This window comes from Lutra lutra, chromosome 1 (assembly GCF_902655055.1).
Source record: "Lutra lutra chromosome 1, mLutLut1.2, whole genome shotgun sequence".
Taxonomy (NCBI): domain Eukaryota; kingdom Metazoa; phylum Chordata; class Mammalia; order Carnivora; family Mustelidae; genus Lutra; species Lutra lutra.
The window spans coordinates 209,470,908-209,493,846 of record NC_062278.1 but is presented as its reverse complement, the minus strand read 5'-3'; the positions used below and the strand labels follow the sequence as shown (position 1 = coordinate 209,493,846).

Genomic DNA, 22,939 nt, shown 5'->3' with positions numbered 1-22,939 from the left:
CTCAGAGGCTCTGGAGCCAGCAGATCAGGTCCAGGGGCAGGTGTGACAACCCAGGGCTCAGCTGGGGCCGCAGAGCTGACTTAGGGGCAAACCTGGACTGTGGGCCGACTTGGCGACTGCAGATCAGGGGTGCAAACACTGCCTAAGGTCGGCTTGGCCACTTCACCGATGCATGACCCAGGACCAGTGCCTTCATCTCTCTCCGCCTCCGCTTCCTCCTCCGTAAAAGCCGGACAGTGAAAACCACCCCGTGGGGCGGCTGTGAAGGGCGGAGTAGCAGATGTGAACGCCTGGCACCGGGGACATGTGGGACTTAAGACGCAGGCTGAGTGTCTCATGGAAGAGGGGGAGGGGTACATGAGGGCCCATCGATGCACCAACATCAAATTTAGAAAGTTAAAGCTGGATTTTTAACGATGCAGAAAGAGTCGGGGCAGGCTGGGGTGGGGGGGCGGGGACGGCAAACAAAACGTGGCACCGAGGCAACTGCGGTCAGGGTCAGCCAGCACCGTCCACTGCTCGCTGCTTAGCCGAGGGCTGCTCCGGCGGGGGGAGGCCACGCTGCTGGCCCGCAGGGCTCTCCTGGGGACAGCCCTCGACCGCAGGACGGAAGGCGAGCTGATTAGAAATGCCTCAGCTCCTCACCACCTCCGGTAGGACCTCACCGAGGCGGGCTCTGGCTCGGAGGGCCCCCTGGGAACCCGGTCCCTGGGAGTGCTGGTTGGCGCCCCCTGCAGGGTTCCCTCTCTCTCCTCGCGCCCCGACAGGGGCTGCGGGGAATGACCTCCCCAAACAGTTAAGCTCCCCGATTCTGTTTTTAGGGCCTACTTCTCAGGGACCTCAAATTAAGACAGGTAGAGTGATTGGGACACCTGGCTGGCTCAGTGGGTACAGCACTCAACTTTCCTTTTTTTTTTTTTTTTTTTTTTTTTTTTTTTTTAAGATTTATCCATTCATTTTAGAGAGAGTGAGAGAGCTCCTGCTTTGTTGCCCCGGGAGGAGCAGAGGGAAAGAGAATCCTGATGCACACTTCCCTCTGAGCACAGAACGCAACGCGGAGCTCCATCCCCAGGACCCTGAAATCATGAACTGAGCCAAAATGAAGAGCGGAGGGCATAATCAACTGACTGAGCTACCCAGGCGCCCAGAGCATGTAACTCTTGATCTCGGGGTCATGAGTTCGAGCCCCACGTTGGATGTAGCAATTATTCAAAATAAATAAAAAATAAACTTAAAAAAAGAGAGACGTAATCTTCAGGATAACCACTTGAGATAGAACGGTCATTACCAGTTCATTGGAACTGATAAGACCCTTCCCCCATTTTACAGACAGGGAAATTGAGGCATGGCCTGTTTGAGTAGCTTGCCCAAAGCTCGACAGCAACTGAAGGTCAGCCCGGAATCTGTGTGGCTGACCATGAGGCTACACTCTGCTCAAACACAAGATGCATTTGTCTGCATCTACCTTGGGGGTGGGGGGGGCAGCTGCAGAACTATTTCAAGGCACCCAATGAATCTCCATGTCACTCCCAAAGACATGGATTTGGATTTGACTTCATGATAGCGATTCTCTGCAGCTGTGGCCTAAGAAGGTACTTTATTTGTTAGGCTTTATTTGTTTATTTTTGGTAAGATTTCTTTCCTTCCTCAAATATTTACTGAGCGCCTACTGAATGCAGCAAAACTTGTGACCTGTTCCACTGGGGAGGGCACCATGAGCCGTAAATTTTCAAATTTAAAAGCAGTTAAGAAGTAATAGCTCCATGGAGAAAAAGTTAAAGAGGGTGTGGGGGGGATTTGGAGAGCAAGACGGGGTGGTTCACAGTTTTGAAAAGGTTAATCAAAGAAGACTGCCAGAGGGGGGGAAATGCAGAAAGAAAAGGAGGGGGGACAAAATATATGCAGGTCAGAGTTCAAAACGGGAAGTTTCTTAAGGTGGTAGGGGAACTGGGTGGGTTTTTTCTGTATTTTTCTCCTTTTTTGCTATGAAATAATTCAACATGTATAAATGTAAGTATGTATTTGGAAGCCAACTTGGGGGCATGGACAAGGTCAAGAGAAGCTGACAACATTCCAAGCCTGAAACTTGAGGTCTCAAGAGCTATTCTGAAGGGGTACCAGGGCGAGTCCTGCCCCTAGGAGCAGGTGCTGTGAGTCTCTGCTGCCCTCGTGTGGCCATACTCAGGACTGCAGGTGCCAGTGGCCTTGGCAGAGACAGAAAATTGGTCCCTGGCCCTTTGGACCTCCGGATTCCGCTCTGGCTATAGGAAGGACAGTAATGATGGGAGGATGGTAATGACAGTTGTGTCACAATCAGGCTGAGACCCCTGGGGACACTGGTGGCCTCAGATCCCAGCACAGAGGGGACAGTGGTAATTTTTAATTCATTTGTTTAGCAACAGGTGTTTATTGAGCTCCTGCTGTGTGCCAAGCATTGCTCTAAGCACTGAACAAAACATTCAAATTCCCTGCCCTCATGGACCTCATGGATTACTGGTGACATACGAAATCAATGTGCAAATCAACATTTTCAGGAAAATCCAATGTGACCCAGGTTGGAGGGCCTCTCTGAGAAGACATTGCTGGAGCTGAGGCCTGTAGGAGGAAGAGAAGCAGGCCATGGGGAAGGGCTGGAGGAAAGGTGTCCCAGGCAGGGAGAACAGCCATGCAAAGGCCCTGGGGTGGGGTTGAACTGGATGCATACAACAGGATCATGGACAAAAAATACCCAATTTCTAGTGCTTAGCAAGCATCCCTTCCCCAATGTTGTATTAAGCTGAGGGACTCCTAAATGGAGAAGGAAAGACCCCTCCCCTTTACCTCCCAGAAAGAGAGTGGGACCTTAAGATGCCATGGAAACTCTTTCCTCTGCCACAAGAAGAGACTGGAGCTCTGGAGAGGGGAGGTAAGGGAGGGATGCTGCTAGCACACCCCAACGTGGGACCTGGTCCTCCACTCTGCTGTGTGTCTTCAGGCAAGTTGCTTCCCCATGCTGAGCCTCAGTTTTATCTGCAGAACTTCCTCTGTAGCTGCCACAGGCTCTCTCCTCCTTCATTCCTCTCTTCCCTCCTCCTTCCCCCCAGGCCTGAGGTTTCCACAAAATGCCTCCAATTTCCCAGACGCAGACAGGGCAGGGCAGGCATGACAGTGGGTGAAGTGCTGCCTCTGGGTCACCCATGTGACTCCCTCAGTACCTCTCAGGGCTCAGTTTCCCCATTCTATAGCACGGGGAGAAGATAGGCTGCCTCTCCAATGAGGCTGCAGGATGGATTTCCCAGGGATGCTCTGATCCCGGGCTGAGCACACCAGTTTCTAATGATTGCTTTGGCTCTGGAATTCAAGTGCAGGAAAAAGAGGCAGGGACTTAATTTGTGGGCGCCAGAGCCCACAGAAAGTACTGGAAGCAGGGCAGCTTATTGGCTCAGGCTAAGCCTTGTGGAGGATGGACACAGGTGTTGGGGCAGGGGCTGGCGCTGTGGGTTTGGTTGGGGCTCCTCCTCCCAGTCCTGCTGGGTCCCTTCTCTCGCTTGGGTTCCTCCCAGCTCTGCATACTTGAGAGTTCAGTCCTCCCCTGCTCAGAGACTCACAAGCGGACCTGCACAGCCAGGATTCAAACCCAGGCTCATCCTCCATCGGAGGACTTCTGCCTCTGGTTAATCCGTCTTGGGAATACAGGAATCTGAAACTCCAGGGGGTTGCTGCCTCTTCTAGTATCCTACCCTATCTGAGGGAGCCTTTGCCTCCCATTACCCCAGCATTCCTGGAGTGGGGGCCTTAGTCCTCCCGCCAGGGCGGGAACTCCCACCCCTGCTCTAGCGCTCACCGGCTGCTGCGGCTTCTCCCTTCCCGGTGTTGTTTGGGTTTTAATTTTTGTGTTGCAGTTAGAAAATTACCCGTAATTACAGCTTCTGCGAGGAAACATCTCAGGGCCCAGACCCTGCTCCCAGCTGTGGCCCGCCTCCCACGCAGGGCCGGGGCGGGGCTGCAGGAGCCGCCCTCCGGATCCCGGCCCCTCCCCACGCCTGCCACTTTAATGAGAAGGGAGGTGGGGGGCGCTGCTTCCATCTCCAGTGGAGAAGAATAGCCATCATTAGGAAAACCCAAAGCCGACTTCCGAGCGACTCCTGCAACATATTCACCGGCCGCAAGAGCTGGGTCCGTAGGGAGGACAAATCCAGTGGGAGGCGGAGGCTGCCCTCAGATTATCAGATGCATCATTTTATCGTAACAGTGACAAATCCAACCAAGGCCAGTGCAGAGTCCGTGATCTAGGGGAGATGCCCAAGGAAGGCAAGAAGAAGGGAGGGGAGGAGAAAGAGGGGAAGGAGGGAGAGGATGGGGGGGCGGAGAAGGAACTAGAATAGGCCAAGCCTGGAGCCAAACTGCCCTCCAGGCAGCAGGAACAGGTAGGGCAAAGACCGTGAGGTGGGAAGGACTGGAACGAAGTGGGGAGGGACAGCCTCCCCTCCAGGCAACCCTCCAGCCCTACAAGCACAGCCAGCTTCAGGCTCCCCCTAGGAACAGCCCCCAGCCTGGTGGTAATCCCAAGAGGCAGAGAGAATCGGCTCAAGGCTGCAGTGCCCGCGCAGCCACACGGGGGCGATCGGGAGCTGGTGGAGAGATGGCCGGTCTGGGATCCATCCTAGACGCTTAGCCTTTTCTGCTTGCGGTCCCCACCCGGGCCCTTTAATCAATTCCCGGGCCTGCCATGGCCCAGAGCGCCGGTCTGCCTGGGCCTCTTACCGGGGCAACCTCCTGCCTCCTCCATGACACTCCAGTCTACCTAGGAGGCCCACGGAGCTTCCGAAAAATCCTGTTGCCTATCCAGCCCCTCATGGCTACACACCTTCCCGTGGCTCCCTATTGCTCTTGGAACAACTCTCAACCCGTCCCCTCGGGAGTGATCCGGCTCCCCCTTCCCCCTGCTCCAGCCACACTGCCCTCCTCGCTCTGCGTCCAACACCTTAACCGTGCACCCACCTCAGGGCCTTTGCACCTCTGTGACTGCAGTCTGAACATTTTGCTTTCAGATCTTTCAGATCCACCCCTCCCCTTACTAAACAAAACAAAACTTTCCTCCCCTCCCATGCTCCTCCCTCGCATGGGGGCGGGGGCGGGGGGCCTCTTCTGTGGGTTTGGCTTTTGCTGGGCGTGCGCCCTGTTTGGGTGTGCTTGCGGCTCAGCTTCCCTGACGCCGCGTGGGGCCCAGAGCTCGCTCTTCTCGGACTTTTCCGCCGGCACCGAGGCTGTTTGGAGAACCGTCCCCGTTGCCATGAGAACCGCGCTTGTCGCTCCCACCGGCCGCGCCTCCCCCTTTGCAGCTCGCGCCTCCGTCTCCCTCCTTCTCTCCTCTCTCCTCCACCCTGCTCCGGGATCCGGGCCCACTCGCCCGTTGCTTGGTCCTCTCCACCGGGAACCCCTCCCTCTGCCTAGCATGTGGTACTCCCTGAAATTATCCTACTGACTCGCCAGCTTTTGACGGTCAGCCTTCCCCGTCAGAATCTCTGCTCCACAAGCAGTAGCAACGCGTCCTGCCTGGGTCTCCAGAGCCCTGCATACAACAGACGCTCAATAAATGTTTGTGGGAGGTTGGATTCAACGACTCAAGGAACCGTGGCTCAGAGAGGGCGAGGGACCCACGCTGGACACAGAATCCTGGGGAGCCACGGAGCTTTGGGAGATAAATAGGGGGTGGCAGGAGGAGCGTCCGCAAGGCCTGGGTGTCACAGTTGTCACCAATACAGTGTGTGACTTGGGTGAGGCACCCTGTCTCTGCGTCTCGTTGAAAGTAGGCACTGGAGAGTGGTACTGGGAGCGGGTATTCCGATGAGGGTCCCCTTGACGCCCATGTCCACCCGTGGCTTCCGGGGCGCTGACGCTCCCAGCTGGAGGCCCTACAGAAGCTGGGCGGCCGGCCGCACCCCCACGACTTCGCAGCACAGGCCCCTCCTCTAAGCCGGGCCTGGGCTCTGGGGTGGGGGGCGGGGGTGCTGCGGGAGAGGAAGCTGGGGGAGGGGACGACCGGCTGGACAGGAAGTGGGAAGGGCTGGCGTCCCCCTCCAACCCCGGCCGAGGCCCCTCAGGATGGAGGCGGGGCTGGGGCCAGCCTGGCCCTTCCCTTCCTCTCCGTCTGTCTGGAACCCCAGCGTCTCCCGACTTCCCGGCCGCCAAAAGGCCTGACGGGTGGGGATCCCCACTGGGGGGTGCGGCCTCTAAAAGGGAGGTATAACAGGGGGTCAGCTCGCAATGGGAGGAGGGTACTCCCAAGACACACACACACATACACACACGCACGCACCACGCAGGAAACCCTAGCACACAACCACCCAATGCAGGTCCCAAAGAGCTAGCAATCAACCCACGCGCGGAAGCACAGGCACACGCACGCAATGCACACACACTTGTGAACTTAAGCTGGCGGCGTCACTCGGGCCCCCACAAGCACCAAAGACACTCAATCACTGGCCACAGCGCCAGGGCCAGTAGACCAGACAGCAACCTTTCACTGGGTACCTGCCAACCCCCAGCCAAAACGAGGCACACGTGCACTCACACAGGAACTGCGTGTTCACACACAGACACAAACACACACTCGCAGTCGGGCACAGGAAAAACGAACACCCATGTCAAGTATTCACAGAAACATCCAGACCTGGAATCACAACTGGTCTGCCTCCCCCATCCTCGTTGCAGGCAGGTCTGGGCAGAGAAGGCCACCCCTTCCAAGCACCCTTGCCCTGGGGCCCTTATCTCTGCGTCTACCCCCCACCCCATCTCACACCCTCTGTAGGGAGAAGGGCCCCAGGAGGGGGAATGGATTCCTGACTCCTGCAGAGGGGCAATTAAAGGTGGGATGAGCCCCATTTACAGCAGCCAACACAAAAGTTGAGAAATGGCAGCAAGAAATGACCCAGTTGACAATCACCCAGCGGCTACTATTGACAGAGGGTGTGACTCTGGGGCCCAGCAGGGTGGCTCCCAGGGTGTGACCCAGGTACCCCCCCCCCCCGTGTGGTTGTCTTTGTGTTGCATGTGTGTGAGTGTCCACAAGCCATGTGACTGTGTGACGCTGACTCATCCATGGCACAGGGAGACCCCAGGTCTGTGCGTGGAGCCCCGGGTAGGCTGCGACTGTGTTCCCCAGGGTGACCGTGTGGCCGAGGGTGACAGTAAGTAGCTGCATGGGCTCTTTCCACAGCTTGTCCGAAGCTGCAGCATAGCTGAGTTTCCGTGTGTCTCTCTGGCTGTGTGTCTATGTGAGTGGTGATCTGTGTGTTTTGTTGTTCTGATAGCCACTGTGTATACCTCTGTGTATATTACAACGTGTCCCTGGGTGAGCTGTATGTGTGGCGTTCCCTCTCAAGCTGCGTGGGGGTAGTTCTGCGGGGTGGTACCCCCTGTGACTGCCTATTGCTTTATGAAACTCTCACCGGTTGTTCCAGGAGCTGTGTGGATCTATGTATGTAGTTCGGTGTCCGAGAGTGTAGCTGCAACTGTGTGTGGCTGTGTTCCTGGGCGTACAATTTGGGGGGCTGGTCCTATCTGAGGAGTGTGCGTGTAGCCGTGATCTGCTGTATCCTGCTGCGTGTCCCCAGGTGGCCGTCCCCCCCCCGTGCCTGCGTGTGTGTACCCGCCCCCCCGCCCGCGGCGGGCACTGCGCGTGCGCGCCCGGCCCACGGTCCCCACAGAGGGACCCATCCGCGCGCCCGCCATCGCCCCTTTAAGAGCGGCGCCCGCCGGCGGCAGGGAGGAGGCAGGCGGGGGCGCGCGCGGCGGGAGGAGGGGGCGCGCGCTTCCCGGAACAGCCCGCGCTGAGGGAAGAGAGGAAGAAAATAAAACCCGTGGCTGGAGCTGAAGCTGGAGCTGCCGCCGCTGCCGCCGCCGCCGCCGCCGCCGCCGCCGCCTTGGCAGTCTGGAGCTCCCCCGCGCGGACGATGCCCACGGTGCCCGCGCGGGGCTTGGGGCGGTGAGGCCCGGGGCGCGGGGTAGCTATGGCGACCGCTAGCGCGGCCCGCGGTGCCGCCTGACAGGTGTGGGCCCCGGCGGCGGCAGCGGCGGCGGCGGCGGCTCCGAACAGCATGTACGCCAAGGGGGGCAAGGGCTCGGCGGTGCCCTCCGACAGCCAGGCCCGCGAGAAGTGAGTCGGTGGGCCGGGGCCGCGGGAGCCGGTGGGCCGCGCAGCTTCCGTGGGCCCCAATGCCGGCGGGCACCGCGCGGGGCACGTGGGCGCGGGGGCAGGGTGTGCGGGGTCCGAGCGCGCTGGAGGGGTCGCGAGATTTGCGGGGGCGCGCGAACCCGAGGGGCGCGAGATTTGAGGGGCGCGCGAGGCCGGAGGGGCTCGAGGGGTCGCGAGATATGTGGGAGCGTGCTGGATCGAAGGCATGTGAGGTGCTTGAGAGTTCGCGAGATTTGAGGGGGCGCGTGAGACTCCGGGGGCGCGAGGGGGGCCAGGAGTTGTGAGGTTTGGAGGGGGGCGGGGTGCGCGAGAGCCGAGAGGTCGTGAGAGTTGAAGGGGCGCTTGAATCCCGAGGGCTGCGGAGACCCGACCCGCTGGAGGGGTCGCGACATTGCGGGGGCGCGCGAGACTCGTGGGCGCAGGATTTGAGGGGGCGCGCGACCTCCCCGACCGTCGAGTCTTGGGTGCGCTGGTTTGCGGTCGCGCGTGCGCGCGAGGTCGCGCCCCGGAGCGGCATCTCCCGGTCTCCAGCGAAGTTGCCGGGGCCGTGGATGGGGTGGGGTGGGGTGGGGGTCTGACCAGTTGGGGACCCCTGCACGTCGGGGAGAGCTTGAGCGAGGAGAGGGCGTGAGGGCTGGCGGCCCCAGCCCCGCGCTGGCGGCTGGGTGGGTCCCTTGGGGAGACCACACGGCTCACAGTGGGAGGACTCTGTGATCTGCTGCAAAAACACCTCCTGCGGGGACTAAAGGCCCCGTCGTGCCTGTTTTCCAGCCCCCGTGGGTGGCCAGACCCGTCCTGTGCTTGTCCATTTCTTCGAGAGGGTCCCATCGGAGCCTTGGTTTGGAGATAGGGTTCTGCTGCTAAAGAAAGTTTAGAAAACACCAGATGGTCACATCCCGTATTTCATCCGTGGGGGTGCCTGAGCCCTGGAGAGGAAGCGGTCTGCTGAGGGAGGTCTCTGGGTCTGGGGCGCGGGAGAGATCTCAGAAGGCGGGAGGGGGGAGGGCACCCTGGAGAGGATGGCTGGTTGCTCTAAGCATCGGTTTCTGAAATATGGACAACCGGCCTTGTGGGATTCTTACAAGGACAGGGGTGAGAGGCTGCAGGGAGGGCAGCGCACACAGGCAGCCACCAGCAGAGCCACTTCCTGTCTCCGGGCCTCGGTTTCTTCCTCTGTGAAATGGGGGTGTGGGGAGGCTAAACTGCTCAGGTCCTCAGCTCTGTGGTGCTGGGTTTTTTGTTTTTTAAAGATTTTATTTATTTATTTGACAGAGAGAGAGACAGTGAGAGAGGAAATACAAGCAGGGAAGGGGGAGAGAGAGAAGCAGGCCTCCTGAGGAGCAGGGAACCTGATGTGGGGCTGGATCCCAGGACACTGGGATCATGACCCGAGCCAAATGCAGATGCTTAACGACTGAGCCACCCAGGCGCCCCTCTGTGGTGCTATTTTTCTTCGGGCTGGCAGTCCTGCCTCCTCCTGCCCTTCTTCCTTCTCGGGTCCCTGTCTTGGGCCCACTTCTTGCTCCTCATCTCAGCACTAGGTCTGGGACAGCCTGCCCCAGAAATGGACTGAGTACCTGCTGGGTGCGTGGATGGTGAATCCAATAATAAACACTCCCGGCCTACAGGGCAGCCTGGAGGGCACCTACCACCCAGGACTAACTAGCACTTGCATTTGGTCCTTGGTTTCGAGGCTTTTTAAATAAGAGGACGAAGGTCACAGGGTTAGTGGAAGTCCCCTTAGTCCCCTTTATATCCTTCCCCCCGTGGCCCCAGAGGTTCTGCGGATGTGAAGTCCTGCCAGGTAGGTTTAAATAGTTCTGTAAATGACAACCGTGGTTGGTGTGTTGTGGTTTGTGCCGGGATTGGTTTTGAGAAGGGACCCCTGACCACGGGTAGTTTGTTCCTTAGCCCAGCAGGTGAGGGAATCACCTTGTGTTTGCTCTGTCTCTTGCCGGGCTTCCAGATGTGGCTGTGGGCATCCTTGTTTGGAGGGCAAATGAGCAAAAGGTTCTTGAGAAAGGAACCCCTGAACTGAGTCCTGGAGGCTGAGCAGAGCCAGGGGACACAGGGAAGCTTCCAAGGAAGGGCTCGAGAAGAGGGAAGGAACAGGAGGAGGAAGACAGAGGGCGAATTCGTGAGCGGGGGTCATCACCCGGGCCACTGGCTGGGAGAAGGGGCAGGCATGGAGGCTGCCAGGCACTGGTGAGGAAACACCCAAAGGCCTGGCCTTGAGGGTAGCAGGGTGAAGGGGCCGTGGGGAAAGAAATGCGTGGGCTGGAGCGCCCCTCTGTTGGGAAGTGATACAAGGCCCTGAATAGAGGGCGTCTCCCAGCCCCCAGGAGCAAGTCCAGAGGCTTTAAGCAGGAGGAGGACACTGTACTCATGCTCAGAACCTCTGTTACCTGCCATAGTTCTTTATTTTTTTAAAGATTTTATGTATTTATTTGACAGAGAGAGCACAAGCAGGCAGAGAGGCAGGCAGAGGGGAAGGGGGAAGCAGGCTCCCTGCTGAGCCGAGAGCCCTATGCAGGGCTCGATCCCAGAACCCTGAGATCATGACCTGAGCGGAAGGTCAGCCACTGAGCCACCCAAGCGCCCCTGCCATAGTTCTTGCTCATTACAGTTGTGGGACCACATTGTAGTCTCCAAGGCTCTAATGTCCCATTCTGTCACCTGAGCAACCCCGCAAGCATTTCTTCCTGTGAACACTTGGGGTCTGGGGACACCCCCCCCCCCCCCCGTATCCTCTAGGTCACTCGTTCCTTCCAGCCACCTGTCCTCTTACAGCAGAAGCCCCTCCCATGAGTGTGCTCTTTGTTCCGCAGGTCATTTGCCAGCCTGGTTAGGGGTAGGAATGCCAGGATTTGGGTTCAGACGCCAGGCCCTTCCCCATAACTGAGATCAGGGCTGGACCGGACACCTCAGGCAGGAGGCTCCTGCGTGGGGTCTCAAACAGCATGGTCTAATGTCCAGGCTTCAAAAGTTTTCCCTGAAAACAAAACAGCTCACAGTCCTTCCCTGAGACTCTATCCTGGTAAAAATGAGAGTACGAACACTTAAGAGAAACCAACAAAACTTAAAATGTTTTCTGGCTTCTCTTTGCTTTGGGGATAAAACCCCAAATCCTTAACGTCAAAATACTAAGCTGATTTTTACTGGTGCTTACCAGTTGACTGCCTGTGTCAATCCTGTCCTCGCAGGAGGGAGTCCCCGTGTTGGTCTGTTCATGCATCCGGGGTAGCTAGGGGTGCAAGAGGCCCCAGGCGCTGTTGTAAGTTCAGTCGTGAGCTAAAGAGACCAAGTCGCTGCCCTCCCAAAGCTGTTTCAGAAGGAGCTGAGGCAGTGAGCAGAGAGACCTGTGTCAGAAGGGGACAAATAAGGTGGTTGGAGGGTGGATGGGGCAGGTGGAGGTGAGCTGTGACAGGGAAGACTGTGCCAGGTGACATTTGAGCCACATAGGTCCCCCAGGTGGGGGAACACCCTGTGCAAAGGCCCTGGGGTGCAGGGGGGCCACTGTACGTGTGCTGGGCCATTGGAGGGACTGAAGGAGTGCTGTAGGGTGAGTGTGTATGTGGAGACTCTAGAGGCTGGGGAGAGAGTAGCCCCTGGGGGAGCCCTGTTGAGATCCAAGCAAGAGGTGGTAGTGGCCTGGATGCAGTGTGGTAGAGAAGGCAAGAGGAGGGCTCCAAAGCAGAAGAGAGAGTGTTTTCCTTAAACATTTTCCCTACATTCAGTAAGTGCAGTGATCTCAGGGGGATGGCTGGGTGGATAGTCATGCATCCATGTATCTTTTTGAGTCAAGGCCAGACTACCCAAGTCAGATGGGACAGGGGAGGTGGAAAAGGAAGAAGCTGGTGGGGGGCATGTTGAAGATGTCACGTGAACCCCGAGTTTGGGCAACTGCACAAAGATGTCAGTCAGGCGGGAGAGGAGGCTACCCAGAGAGAAGCTAGGGCCCAGGGTTGAGCTCGGGCAGGACTAGTGGAGCGGGGAGGGGAGCAGGCAGGAGTGGGGTCCTGCATCCTGGGTCACAGGCCACCCCTGAACAGTTGAGGGCAAAAGGGAGGTGTGGGAGGACCTGATGGCTGGCGCTGTTGAGTCCTTGGTGGATGTGGTAGGAGCCAAGGGTCACTTCTTCAGAAAGCTTTCTGAGCCAGAATGCCCAAAGGGCAGGACCACAGTCCCCCTGCCTCTGTCCCTGCACCTGCCTAGCTTGATCCCCATCCCATCCTGCTCCCCTGTCTCTGGGCGTCTCACCGTCAACTCTCCTGCTTCCTACAGTGACCCCCAGAATGCGTGAGGGCTGGCTGGATCTCTCCGTCGGCCTCTGTCCTTGCCCGGAGGGTGGGGGATGGGTAGGGCAGGCCTGGGCTGGTCGGCTCTGCTTCAGCCCGTTGTTCCTTCACTGATGGATGCTGGGCCAGCAGATGCGGACCGCTTGAAGGCTCAGGAAGCCTCTAAAAAGGAAGAGAATCCTAGCAGTGAGTTGGACAGCTAAGCCTGGAGGCTATGGGGCCAGGGAGGCTGAGAGAGCGGAGTGATGATGTGGCCGAGTCGACAGCTGGTCTTGAGGAAAACCCACACTCGGAGCGGCGGGGACCACCATGAGCCATGCCCCGCTGTGCCCTGTCCCCGTCGGTGGCTGTCACAGCTCATCTGGTGCGATGGGAGCTGGGGGGGCACACCTTGCCCTGGGTCCACCCACCCCAGTCCCTCAAACATCTGCTTCTTGTCCTTCCCTAGCACGCACTACCTTCCCGCCTACCATAGAACTCCTCAGGTAGCCTCCAGGGGTTCAGGTGTCTGTAACGGATACGGCACAAATGTGCTGGGCGAGTGCTGAATGAATGAAAATGGGTGGAGGAAGGAAGAGGATCCAGGGTAAGAGCAGAAGCTGGGGGGGGGAGCTGGGAGCAGGGGCCGGGACAGAATGGCAAGAGCTATCTCCGCGAGGTCTGAGGGGAGCTGAGGAAGTGGGGGGTGATCTGATGGGGAGCGGGGATGTGAGGACCAAGAAGCCTGGCTGGGAAGGTGGGAGAGAACAGGAACATGAGTCAAAGCAGGGTTATTTTAGGATGGGGCCCTCAGCCAGGGAAGGGTGGCCAACTGAGTGGGGAGGTGTCCTGGAAGGGCTTCTAGCTCAGGGCAGCCCTTGGGGAGCCCCCCGGTCTTGGATCTAGAACCAACCCTCTCAGCCTATATGGGGCCTGGATGGACAGTAGGTTCCTGGGAGCACTGGGAAGGGGCAGTAACTGTGGATGGTTGGGAAGTGGGTGACCCCAGGAGGCAGGAAGTTTTTCTGCTTGCTGGTGGGGAGGACTGATGGGGGAGGGGTGTCAGGGCCAAGGATGTGGAGGCTCGGAAGATGGTGTAGAGGGCCTGGCATTCCTGTGTGGCCTGTGGAGGACCCTGCTGGTCAGAAGGTGGCTGTGTTCTAGGGGCAGGTCGCAGCCAGCCTGGTCCATCCAGGAGTACTGGGCACTGTGTTTCCACAAGGCAGTGCCATGGCAGCCAAGTGGCACCACTGGCCCTATGGCCCCTCACCTGCCCTCACTTGTCCACACTACTTCTGCAGGGCTGGTGGAGCTGGGTCATGGCCACCATGGGTAGATGGGCTCTTGACCTGAAAAAGAAAATGGGGTTGTGGGGGCATCTGGAGGAGGAAGATCTCAGGTTAGAGGGCACCTTTCTTTCCCTAGCAGAGAAAGCCAGAAGGAAATTAGGTGTTGGGCCCCGCCCACATGGCCTCAGGTACCTGCTGGGAGACCCCACCCAGGGTAGAATCTGGAGTGACGTTCAGGAGCCCTTTCTCCTGGCCAGATCGTCCTGGGATGAAGGCTGTTCTGGGGTCTCAACACTGGGAGGACAGGGCCAGGACTTGGCCCATGAGGGGATGTGGAACTGAGCAGAATGGGTGGCTTGCAAGTCAGGGGTCAGGGCTGCAGGGGTGCTGCCTAGATGAAGGGCCCGCCGGCTGGGTGTTGACGAATGTGTAGGAGCTGGCAGGACTGAGCACCTGATGAAGGCGTCACGTCAGGGTGGGAGAGATGGCGGGGGGCAGTTGGGGAACCAGTGAGGGGCCGTGAGTGAGGCTGAGGATGGTGTCACGAAAGGGCTCACTGAGGCCTCTCCCAGGGACCCTTGGGGAGGGGCTTGTGGCGACGGCTGCAGGCCTCCGGAGAGCCTGAACTGGTCGGCACCCTGCCTGCAGGTTGGCGCTGTATGTGTACGAGTACCTGCTGCACGTCGGTGCCCAGAAGTCAGCCCAGACCTTTCTGTCCGAGGTAAGCCAGCCTTGCCAGGCAGAGCCCCCCAGGCAGGGTCCTTCCTTACTACCCATACCCTGGTGTCCTCTCCACCCCCTTCCACTGGGGCTCCAGTGGTGGGGTTGGGTTGCTCCTCTGCTGGCTCTGGGGACTGAGGGCTGGGAGGGGTCAGGGTCTGTGGGCTGGGATCAGGGCATCTGTTTGGCTATCTGAGGATCTATGCCCACTTCTCTGCCCCTGACCAGGTTGTCCCCTGCCCCGCACCCTTGCTTGGGGTGGCTGGTTCCCCATTCCCCAGGCACCAGGCTGGGCTGGGGCTGCCTCACGTTGGAAGAGGTCAGGAGGGGCTGGGCAGTAGGTCCCCCTCACCATCTTGCTTTTCCCCTGCAGATCCGATGGGAGAAGAACATTACGCTGGGGGAGCCCCCAGGCTTCCTGCATTCCTGGTGGTGGTGCGTGTGGGGCTGGTGGGAGGTGTGGAAGGGGACTGGGTGGGGATGCCTAGGGAAACCATTGTCCCCCCGCCCCTCCCCTGCCGCCCGCAGCGTGTTCTGGGACTTGTACTGTGCAGCACCTGACCGCAGAGAGGCGTGTGAGCACTCGAATGAGGCCAAGGCCTTCCAAGACTACGTGAGTCCCTGCCCCATGGACCTGGATCAGGGCTCTTGGGCATGGGCCAGTTTCAGGGCTTGGGGCCTTGGGGGCCTGCATGGCCTGAGGCTGGTTGGGGTGGGCAGGTGGGTCTGGTGTTGGGGTTTAATCTGGGATGTTGGCCACTTCTGGGGCTTCCCTATGCCCTCAATCTAGGGTCACTCACGGGGTGGGGGAGGCTCCTTCTATTGCACCCAGCTCCTGAGGGTCCCCTCAGCACCCCCCACCTTCCTGACCCCAGCCCTACCTCACCTCCCCCCCCTCATCTGAATCCCTTGGGAGCCCGGAGTGGGGAGCTCTGCCTCCCCATCTGCCCCGGGTGGGGGGGGGAGCCCACCATGGCATAGCCCCTCCCACCCCAGCCTTTTTGAGCCCCTGGGGCAATGGGCTTGGCTAAGGGGCAGGGGCACCCTCCAGCAGTAGAGGCCCAGCACAGGCACACTTCCTGACTTTGCTTGGTGATTGGGGCTGTTGACCCCACCTTTTTGGCCTCAGTTTCCGTCCAGGTTGAGTGCGGGTCCAAGGCCTATCTGGAGAGGAGGGGAATAACATGAAAGGGCTGTGGCATCTCGTTGTCATGGGGAGCAGATGGCTGCCCCTGCCTTTATCCTCTTCATCCTGGCTGTGGGGCTTGGCCACCTGGCTTCTCAAGAGAAGTCTCCGGCTGGGCAGGAAGGGCTTGGGGCCTCCGGGCCCACTCAAGGGGGAAGCAGCAGCTCCGCTGGCGTCTAGGGACGGTGCAGCTCTAGGCGAGTTCTCCCTTCTCCCCCCCCCCCCCCCCCCCCCCCCCCGCCCTTGTGCACCCACTCTCCTACAGCTGTGGGCTTCACTGCCTGAGCTGCTGTGCCCTCTCGGGCCTCCCAGGGCGTGGCCCGTCCCGCCGACCAATCGCTCTGCAATTGGTCAAGGTCGTGCACCGCCTCCCCACAAAAAGCGCTTCCTCCCCCCACCCCGCAAGTGACGGCCTTTCTAGAGCCGGGGTGCAGTCCACGAGGGGTAACCATCATGTCCGGAAGCCGCTCCGCACCTGTTGTACAATGTGCATGGGAGCCCGGGTGCCCACTGGGTTCCACTGCCCCTAAGCGTCCCGCCCGCCCCCGCCCCCCACCCCCGTTCCTCTTCTGCCAGAATGGGGCTCCAGGGGTGTCTGGATCTGTGTGTGTGCATGACTCCGCGTGGGCACTTATTCCCAGTCGGGCCCTAGCCCCCTCCCAGCCTGCTGGTGCCCCCTTCCCTCCCCACCCCTACCGGGGCCTCTCCTCTGCCCCCGCCCCTAGCGGCCTCTCAGGGCCCCTCTGGGGAGGGCAGGAAGGCGGAGCACAGCGTTCTCCACTTCGGCGGGAGCGCGCTTCTGGGAGCGCGACGGTTACCATGGCAGCGGAGTGCGTCGGGGGAGATAGTGCGGGCACGGCGGGCGTGGTGGGGGGGAAGGGAGCGCCCCGGCCCCGGGTGACGGGTTCCCTATAGCTGCGGGCGCACATCCTGCCCGGCCTCTGCTCTAACGTGGGGGGAGCTCCGTGCTTGCCTCCCCCGCACGGTCGGGGGCCCCCTCCGAGTGGGGGCTCAGTTCACCCCTCCCTGCAGCCGACTGCGGCGTCTCCAGGAAACGCTAGCGCGCCCAACCCATCGTCATAGCAACGCGGGATGGGCCAGGGCGTCTCAGGGTGGATGATTGACGTGGGGGGAGGTCTAGCTCGGGCCACCCGCCAGTGAGGGTGGGCCCTGTATTAACCTTTCTGGGCCTAGAGTTGGGGAGCCGCAGTGAGTGAGGGGTGCCCCATCTTCTCCCTGCCCCCACACCTCATTGGCAGCCCAGAGAGCGGCTGCCCCCCCTCCTCCCTCCTGACCAGGAAATGCTTTGGCGCCTGCTGTGGCTTGAAAGGGGGGACTGCTCTCCCATCCTCTCTGTGGGGTAGGTTGGGGGGAGTTGACAGACCGAAGGCTCAGAAGTGCCTCCTTCAGCCACTGAGGCAGGCGCCTCAGCTGTCAGGCTGTGTGTGTCCGTGGGGGGGATGGGTTGGGGGGGGCTGGCAGTTTGGAGGGTGTGAGAGCTTGACCCCCCCCATTCCTAGGATCTCTTTGGCTTTCAAAAGGTTGGTGATGGGCCCTGGGATTGTTTTCAGTCACCATAGGCCGGGGAAGCGCGTCCCCTGCCCCCCCCCCCAGCTTGGGACCTGGGTAGGAGACCTTTGGAGGTTGATCTTCGAGAAGGGGCAGGAAGGTGGGGGGCAGCTTGCAATACCCAAGGGGAGGAGTATGTCTCCAGGGGTCCTGCTCTGACCCAGCCAAGGGCCCCTCTCCCTGCTTCTTTGGAGCAGGAAATGCTGTGTGACTGTGGGCAAAATGCTCAAGTGGCTGCAGCTTCGCAGATTCCTGAGCGTCCCCATGCGATGGCTTGTGTCAGTCCCAGGAAGAGCTGCGCCCCAAGCAGACCGTACCCTCCCTCTCAGATCCCGCTGGGGGTGGAGTGGGTGCAGATGATCCAGCAGGCAAGAGTGGAGGGGCCCCCGCAGAAGTACTGTCTTTACTCAGTCCTTGCAGAGTCCTCCTTCCCTGTCCTCTGATGCGTTCCCTCTACCCTGTAGACTAGGCCTCCATTTCCCTCCTCCCTCCTCTGTTCCCAAAGGCAGACAAGCCTGGGACTTGGAACCTACCAGAGGAAGTGGCCTGTCAGCCTGTCCCCCTGCCAGCTCTGGCCTGCCACCAGCATCTCCACCCTTGGCTGACATGGGAACTCCCCTGTCTAGCACCCGGTCTTCTCCTCTCCTCCAACTGAAGAGAGGTCTGGAGCCTGGACACCCCGCCCCCTAGTCCTGCTCTTCCTCCCCCTCCGGACTGGAAGAGGGGGTGCTCTGCCCCCGCAGCTCCCGGGAGGAGCCCTGTGGGAGGGAGGTTCACCTTGAAACTGCCAGTTGATTTCTGTTTATTTGGGTATCTTGGGCAGAGCTGGGAGTCCCGCTCGTCCGTCTTCCCAGCCAGGAGAACCTGGGGCGTGTGGGGTTGGGGCTAGAGTCAGGGACGACGTGCCCACTAGTCTGAGGTGAAATTCCGATGGGAAGAGCGAGCCGTGCCAGATGCGGGAGGCACATGCCCACGGGGGTCCTGGGTCGTTGGCATTTTCAGACCCCCAGAATCCTCAGGCTTGGGACTGACTCCTTAGGAGCCGGGATCCGCCGGTCTCTGGCCTCCTCCCTGGGCTGTGGGCGGCATCAGGCAGGGCCCCGACTACTGCCAATGTCTTGGGTGCTGCAAAGAGGCAAAGCCTGTGTCCACAGGGCACGTTTGAGAACAAATGAGCAGCCCCGAGTCAGGGCAGCTGACACTGGGCTGGGGACAGGGGCAGCGGCTCCTCCTTCACGTAGAGAACCCTCTAGGCATCCTCACACCCTCACCGGGGTGGAGGATCCCACGGCCCAGGCTCCTTGTTCTGCAGAGTGGGCTGCTTGCAGATAGGAGGAGCACTCAGCAGGAAGTGACGAGAGCTCGTTCTCCTGGTCTTCCTCACCCCTGCAGAGTGCTGTGGCGGCCCCCAGTCCTGTGATGGGGAGCATGGCCCCCAACGATGCGATGGCAGCAGGCCCCATGGCCCCCAGCTTCTTCCAGGTACAGCCAGGGCCGGTGCCCCTTGTTCTCCAACTCGAGTGGGCATATGTTGGAGGGTGAAGGCATGAGCCGTGAGGGTGGGGGGCGGTGGATCTTACAGGGAGAGGCCCGGGCTGGCCGCAGGTGGATCGGGGGCTTTCCAGGAGGTGGGTATTTGTGTGGTGGCTTTGGTGGCAAGGGCAGGGGTGGGACCATTTGGGCTGGGCCCCAAAGCAGGAGAGGGTGGCGTCTCTGTGAGGTTGGCCAGTGCGGGCCTGGTTGCTAAGGGCCTCAGAGCATGGCTCTCTGAGCCATGGGTCTTGCCTGTGACTGTTCCCGTAGGGCCCCTCACTCCAAACCCCGTCTTCCCCTCAGGGGAGCACAGGGCTGGCCCACCCTCCCACCTCCATGGCGTCCCCTCACCCTCCCTGGCTAGGCTCAGTAGGGCCACAGATAACAGTGAAGCTTCGGTGGACCTCGCTCCTCCCAACCCACCTGGTTCTGTCCTCCTAGGGCCCCCCTGGCTCCCAGCAACCCCCCCACAACCCCAACGCCCCCATGATGGGGCCTCATGTTCAGGTAAGGACCTGTGATGCCCTGCCCCTTTGCACACGCACATCCCAGCAGATGGAGCCCCCAGCCCCACCGCACTCACGCACCGGGCACTGGCTGGCTGTGGTTTGCTGGCTGGTCCTGGAGGAGGGGGGCTGTCCAGGCTGGGGGCCCGGGCGGCTGCAGGAATGGGGTAGCTTTGGGGGGTGAGCGGGCGGTGGGAGGTGCTGATCCCCGGCCCACCTCTTCCAGCCCTTCATGTCACCGCGGTTCCCAGGGGGCCCCCGGCCCACCCTGCGGATGCCGAGTCAGGTGAGAGAGGGATGAGGGGAGGGGGGGCAGGAGTTGGGCCAGCGAGGGGGTACCCACGCTCAGTGCTGCCACACCCCCTCTGCAGCCTCCTGTGGGGCTCCCCGGCTCCCAGCCCCTCCTCCCTGGCGCCATGGAACCCTCCCCGCGTGCTCAGGGTAAGTAGGGAAGCTCCCGCTGCTGCCACCCTCAGCTCCAAGTTCCTTGTCCCTGCTGCCTGCTGGTGCAGAACCACCCCCTCCAGTGCATGTCCACACTGGGGAGTATTCCTGGCCTGAGCCCCCTTCCTCCTGCCTCCCTCCCTGCCAGGGCATCCTAGCCTGGGCCCGATGCAGAGAGTGACACCTCCACGGGGCATGGCCAACATTGGACCCCAGGTAAGGGCTGGGCCAGGAGAGAGGGTACGCTTCTGGGGCTTTCCCCGACATCTTCTCCTGCACTCACCATGCTTTTGCCTTCCCAGAGCTATGGAGGTGGCATGCGGCCCCCACCCAACTCCCTCGCCGGCCCGGGCCTGCCCACCATGAACATGTAAGGCCACCCACCACCCAGCTTCATGGGCTGACTCTGCTGGGGCATACTCAGTCTGCACAACCGCTCTGGTGGTTTACTCTGTATTGGGGGGTAAACTGAGGCCCAAAGGCCAGTGAGTGATAGGATGGGATTCGGGGGCTGATTGGAATCCATCCCTGGGTACCAACTCTCAGCCAACATGGGCTGCTCTGCGGCCCTGTTTGGGGGCCCGTGGGGCAGAGTGGGGGAGGTCACGAAATGTATAGTGGGGGGCTGTGTACCACCTGGCCTCACCCTGGGGTCCACCCACTGTGTCTTCTAGGGGCCCTGGAGTGCGAGGCCCCTGGGCCAGCCCCAGTGGAAACTCGGTGAGAGGCGGGCTGGCGGCCCGGGAGGGTGGTGGGTGGATGAGCAGATGAGTGGTGTGGGGGTACAGCAGGGCAACTTCTCATGTCTGCCCTTCTCCCCAGATTCCCTATTCCTCCTCCTCCCCCGGCAGCTACACGGTGAGTGACTGAGTGACGCAGTGGCTGCGCCATTCGAGCCAGGGGGCAGGGGCGGTGGTTGGCAGATGGGGGGCTCTTTCTCACCTTCTCTCTCCTTCCTTGCGCAGGGACCCCCAGGAGGAGGTGGGCCCCCTGGAACACCCATCATGCCCAGCCCTGGAGGTGCTGCAGCCTGGGCGGGGTACAGGGAGGGGTGTGCGTTCCTGGAGAAGTCCTCGCAGCCCTTCCCCTTACGTCCTGGTATCTCCCCCAGACTCCACCAACTCCAGCGAGAACATGTACACCATCATGAACCCCACTGGGCCGGGCGCCGGCAGGGCTAATGTGAGTTGGGGGGGGTTCCAGGGTGGGTGTTGCGGCAGGCGATGCCCCCGCCGGGGATTTGATGGCCCTAGTCCCACGCTGCCCCCTGCCCGCAGTTCCCGCTCGGCCCTGGTCCCGAGGGCCCCATGGCGGCCATGAGTGCGATGGAGCCTCACCACGTGAACGGATCCCTGGGTGAGTGGACTTTGAGACACACACCTCACTCCCCACCCCCGCTACTTCGCAAGCCGCCTGCGCCCCCTGGCGGTTTTTTCCCGCCCCTAGTTTCCCTGCCGGCTGCTCCCCCGCCCCTAGTTTCCCTGCCGGCATCCCGGTTGCACCCCAAGTCCACTGGCAGGGGCTGCGAGGGGGGAAGTGGCGGAAGGTGTGCGGGGGGAGTTCCAGCAACTAAACCAAGAGTGCCATCACTGACCCTCCATCCGGGACCCCCAGCGGGGTCCCAGCGGGCTGGGCCCAGGGACGGAGGTAGGGCCACGCAGCAAGTTCAGGAAGGGGTTAGTTGACCCTAGGCTGGGGGGAGCCGGGGATTGGTGCTAGCCTGTCCCAGGCACATCTGAGCCACGGTCCGCGGTCTGTCGGTCCACAGGCTCGGGCGATATGGACGGGTTGCCGAAGGTGAGGGGCCGCGGTCCTGCGTGGGGGCGGGACCTGGGACTCCCTGGGTGCGGGGATGTGGGTTGGGTCAGAGCTGGGAAGCCTAGTCGGGGTTGGGCCGAGCAGTGGGCAGGGCCTGGCCCGCGGGGCGGGGAGTCCTCCGCTGACCGTGGCCGCCCCCAGAGCTCCCCCGGCGCCGTGGCCGGCCTGAGCAATGCCCCGGGCACCCCGCGGGACGATGGCGAGATGGCGGCCGCCGGGACCTTCCTGCACCCGTTCCCGAGCGAAAGCGTAAGCGACTGCGTCGACTCCCCCCCCGCGGCGGCGTCGGGCCGGAGGGGCCTGGCGGGCAGGCCCCGGCGGGGCGGCCGGGGGGCAAGAGCAAGACCGTGACCGCGGCGGGCCAGGTGGGGGGGCGGCCGCGGCATCCTTCCCCTCCCCTTTCTTTCCCTCCCCCACTCCACCCTAATCTCACCGGCCCCCCTCCCTGTCCCCACCCCATCCTGGGACCTGCACCCCAGGGCAGTCTCCCCACGCATCGCCACTCCTCTCCTCCCCTCCCTCCGCCCTGCCCCGTCCCCCATTCTCCCTGGGGGGCGGGTCCCAGCATAGGCCAGAGCTGAGCCCGCCTCCGCGCGCCACCCCCTCGTCTCTCCGCAGTACTCGCCGGGGATGACCATGAGCGTGTGATGGGGCAGCAGCCCCTTGCCCACTGCCGGCCTCGGCTTCTGCCCAGTGCCCCTGCCTGGGACCAAGGTCCAGGGCCTGGGACAGTCTGCTGGGTGAGGGTCTGAGGTCACACCTCGGGCGACTGTACTCCATCCAGTTCAAGGATTGGACAGCTGGGAGGCCCCACACGAAGGACTCTCATTTTATAAAAAACAAAAAAACAACAACAACAAAAAAAAAAACACAAGGACCTCAGAAACTGTTCTTTCCTGTATAGGCCCTTCCCGCTATTTCTATTTTGTCCCCGGGGGATTCTTGGGGACCTCCTTTCCCCTGCACAGCAGGGGTGGGCCCCATCAATAAATGTAACTTGGTTTTGGTTTTTGGTATCTGGTCTCCACATTTCTTCGCTGTGGCTTGTGGCCATGTCCTCCCATCAGGGGTTAGGCAAAGGCCTCCAGGTTCTGTAAGTTTCAAGAGCTGGGCATCGTTGGGGCGCCTGGGTGGCTCAGTGGGTTAAAGCCTCTGCCTTCGGCTCAGGTCGTGATCCCAGGGTCCTGGGATCAAGCCCCGCATCGGGCTCGCTGCTCAGCGGGGAGCCTGCTTTCTCCTCTCTCTCTGCCTGCCTGTGATCTCTGTCTAATAAATAAATAAATAAATCTTTAAAAAAAAAAAAAAAGAGCTGGGCATCGCTTTGGGAAGGGTAGCTAGGAGTCTACCATGAGAAAGATGGGAGATGGGGCTGGAGTTGGGGGGTGGCTAGGGTTAGGTCGCAGGCGCCAAGAACCCACAGA

The 22,939-nt window shown here is 60.8% G+C and overlaps 1 protein-coding gene across 6 annotated transcripts; it reads left to right on the top strand.

Moving 5' to 3' along the window:
* Window positions 1-7,691: 7,691 nt before the first annotated feature.
* On the top strand, window positions 7,692-22,534 carry SSBP4 (single stranded DNA binding protein 4). 6 transcript variants are annotated; one of them, XM_047697144.1, is made up of 18 exons: window positions 7,694-8,137; window positions 14,391-14,463; window positions 14,836-14,897; window positions 14,991-15,075; window positions 18,610-18,699; window positions 19,192-19,257; window positions 19,483-19,542; window positions 19,628-19,697; window positions 19,849-19,916; window positions 20,003-20,070; window positions 20,375-20,420; window positions 20,523-20,558; window positions 20,666-20,720; window positions 20,812-20,882; window positions 20,978-21,056; window positions 21,469-21,497; window positions 21,660-21,883; window positions 22,137-22,534. In XM_047697144.1, exons 1-17 carry the CDS (start codon window positions 8,079-8,081, stop codon window positions 21,867-21,869), a joined length of 1,227 nt encoding a protein of 408 aa, XP_047553100.1. In that variant the 5' UTR covers window positions 7,694-8,078; the 3' UTR covers window positions 21,870-21,883; window positions 22,137-22,534. The 6 variants fall into 6 exon arrangements, with proteins under 6 accessions (XP_047553111.1, XP_047553100.1, XP_047553091.1 ...); XM_047697173.1 differs by having other exon boundaries at window positions 7,695-8,137; window positions 21,660-21,767; XM_047697155.1 differs by having other exon boundaries at window positions 7,692-7,966; window positions 21,660-22,534.
* Window positions 22,535-22,939: the final 405 nt, after the last annotated feature.

What these genes read in the sequence shown, in the direction of transcription:
- SSBP4 (XM_047697144.1), top strand. Translation starts at nt 8,079, where the DNA reads ATGTACGCCAAGGGGGGCAAGGGCTCGGCGGTGCCCTCCGACAGCCAG. An exon ending in TGATGGGGCCTCATGTTCAG is followed by an intron (nt 19,258 to 19,482) that starts GTAAGGACCTGT and finishes CACCTCTTCCAG; the next exon opens with CCCTTCATGTCACCGCGGTT. An exon ending in CCAGCCCCAGTGGAAACTCG is followed by an intron (nt 20,421 to 20,522) that starts GTGAGAGGCGGG and finishes CCTTCTCCCCAG; the next exon opens with ATTCCCTATTCCTCCTCCTC.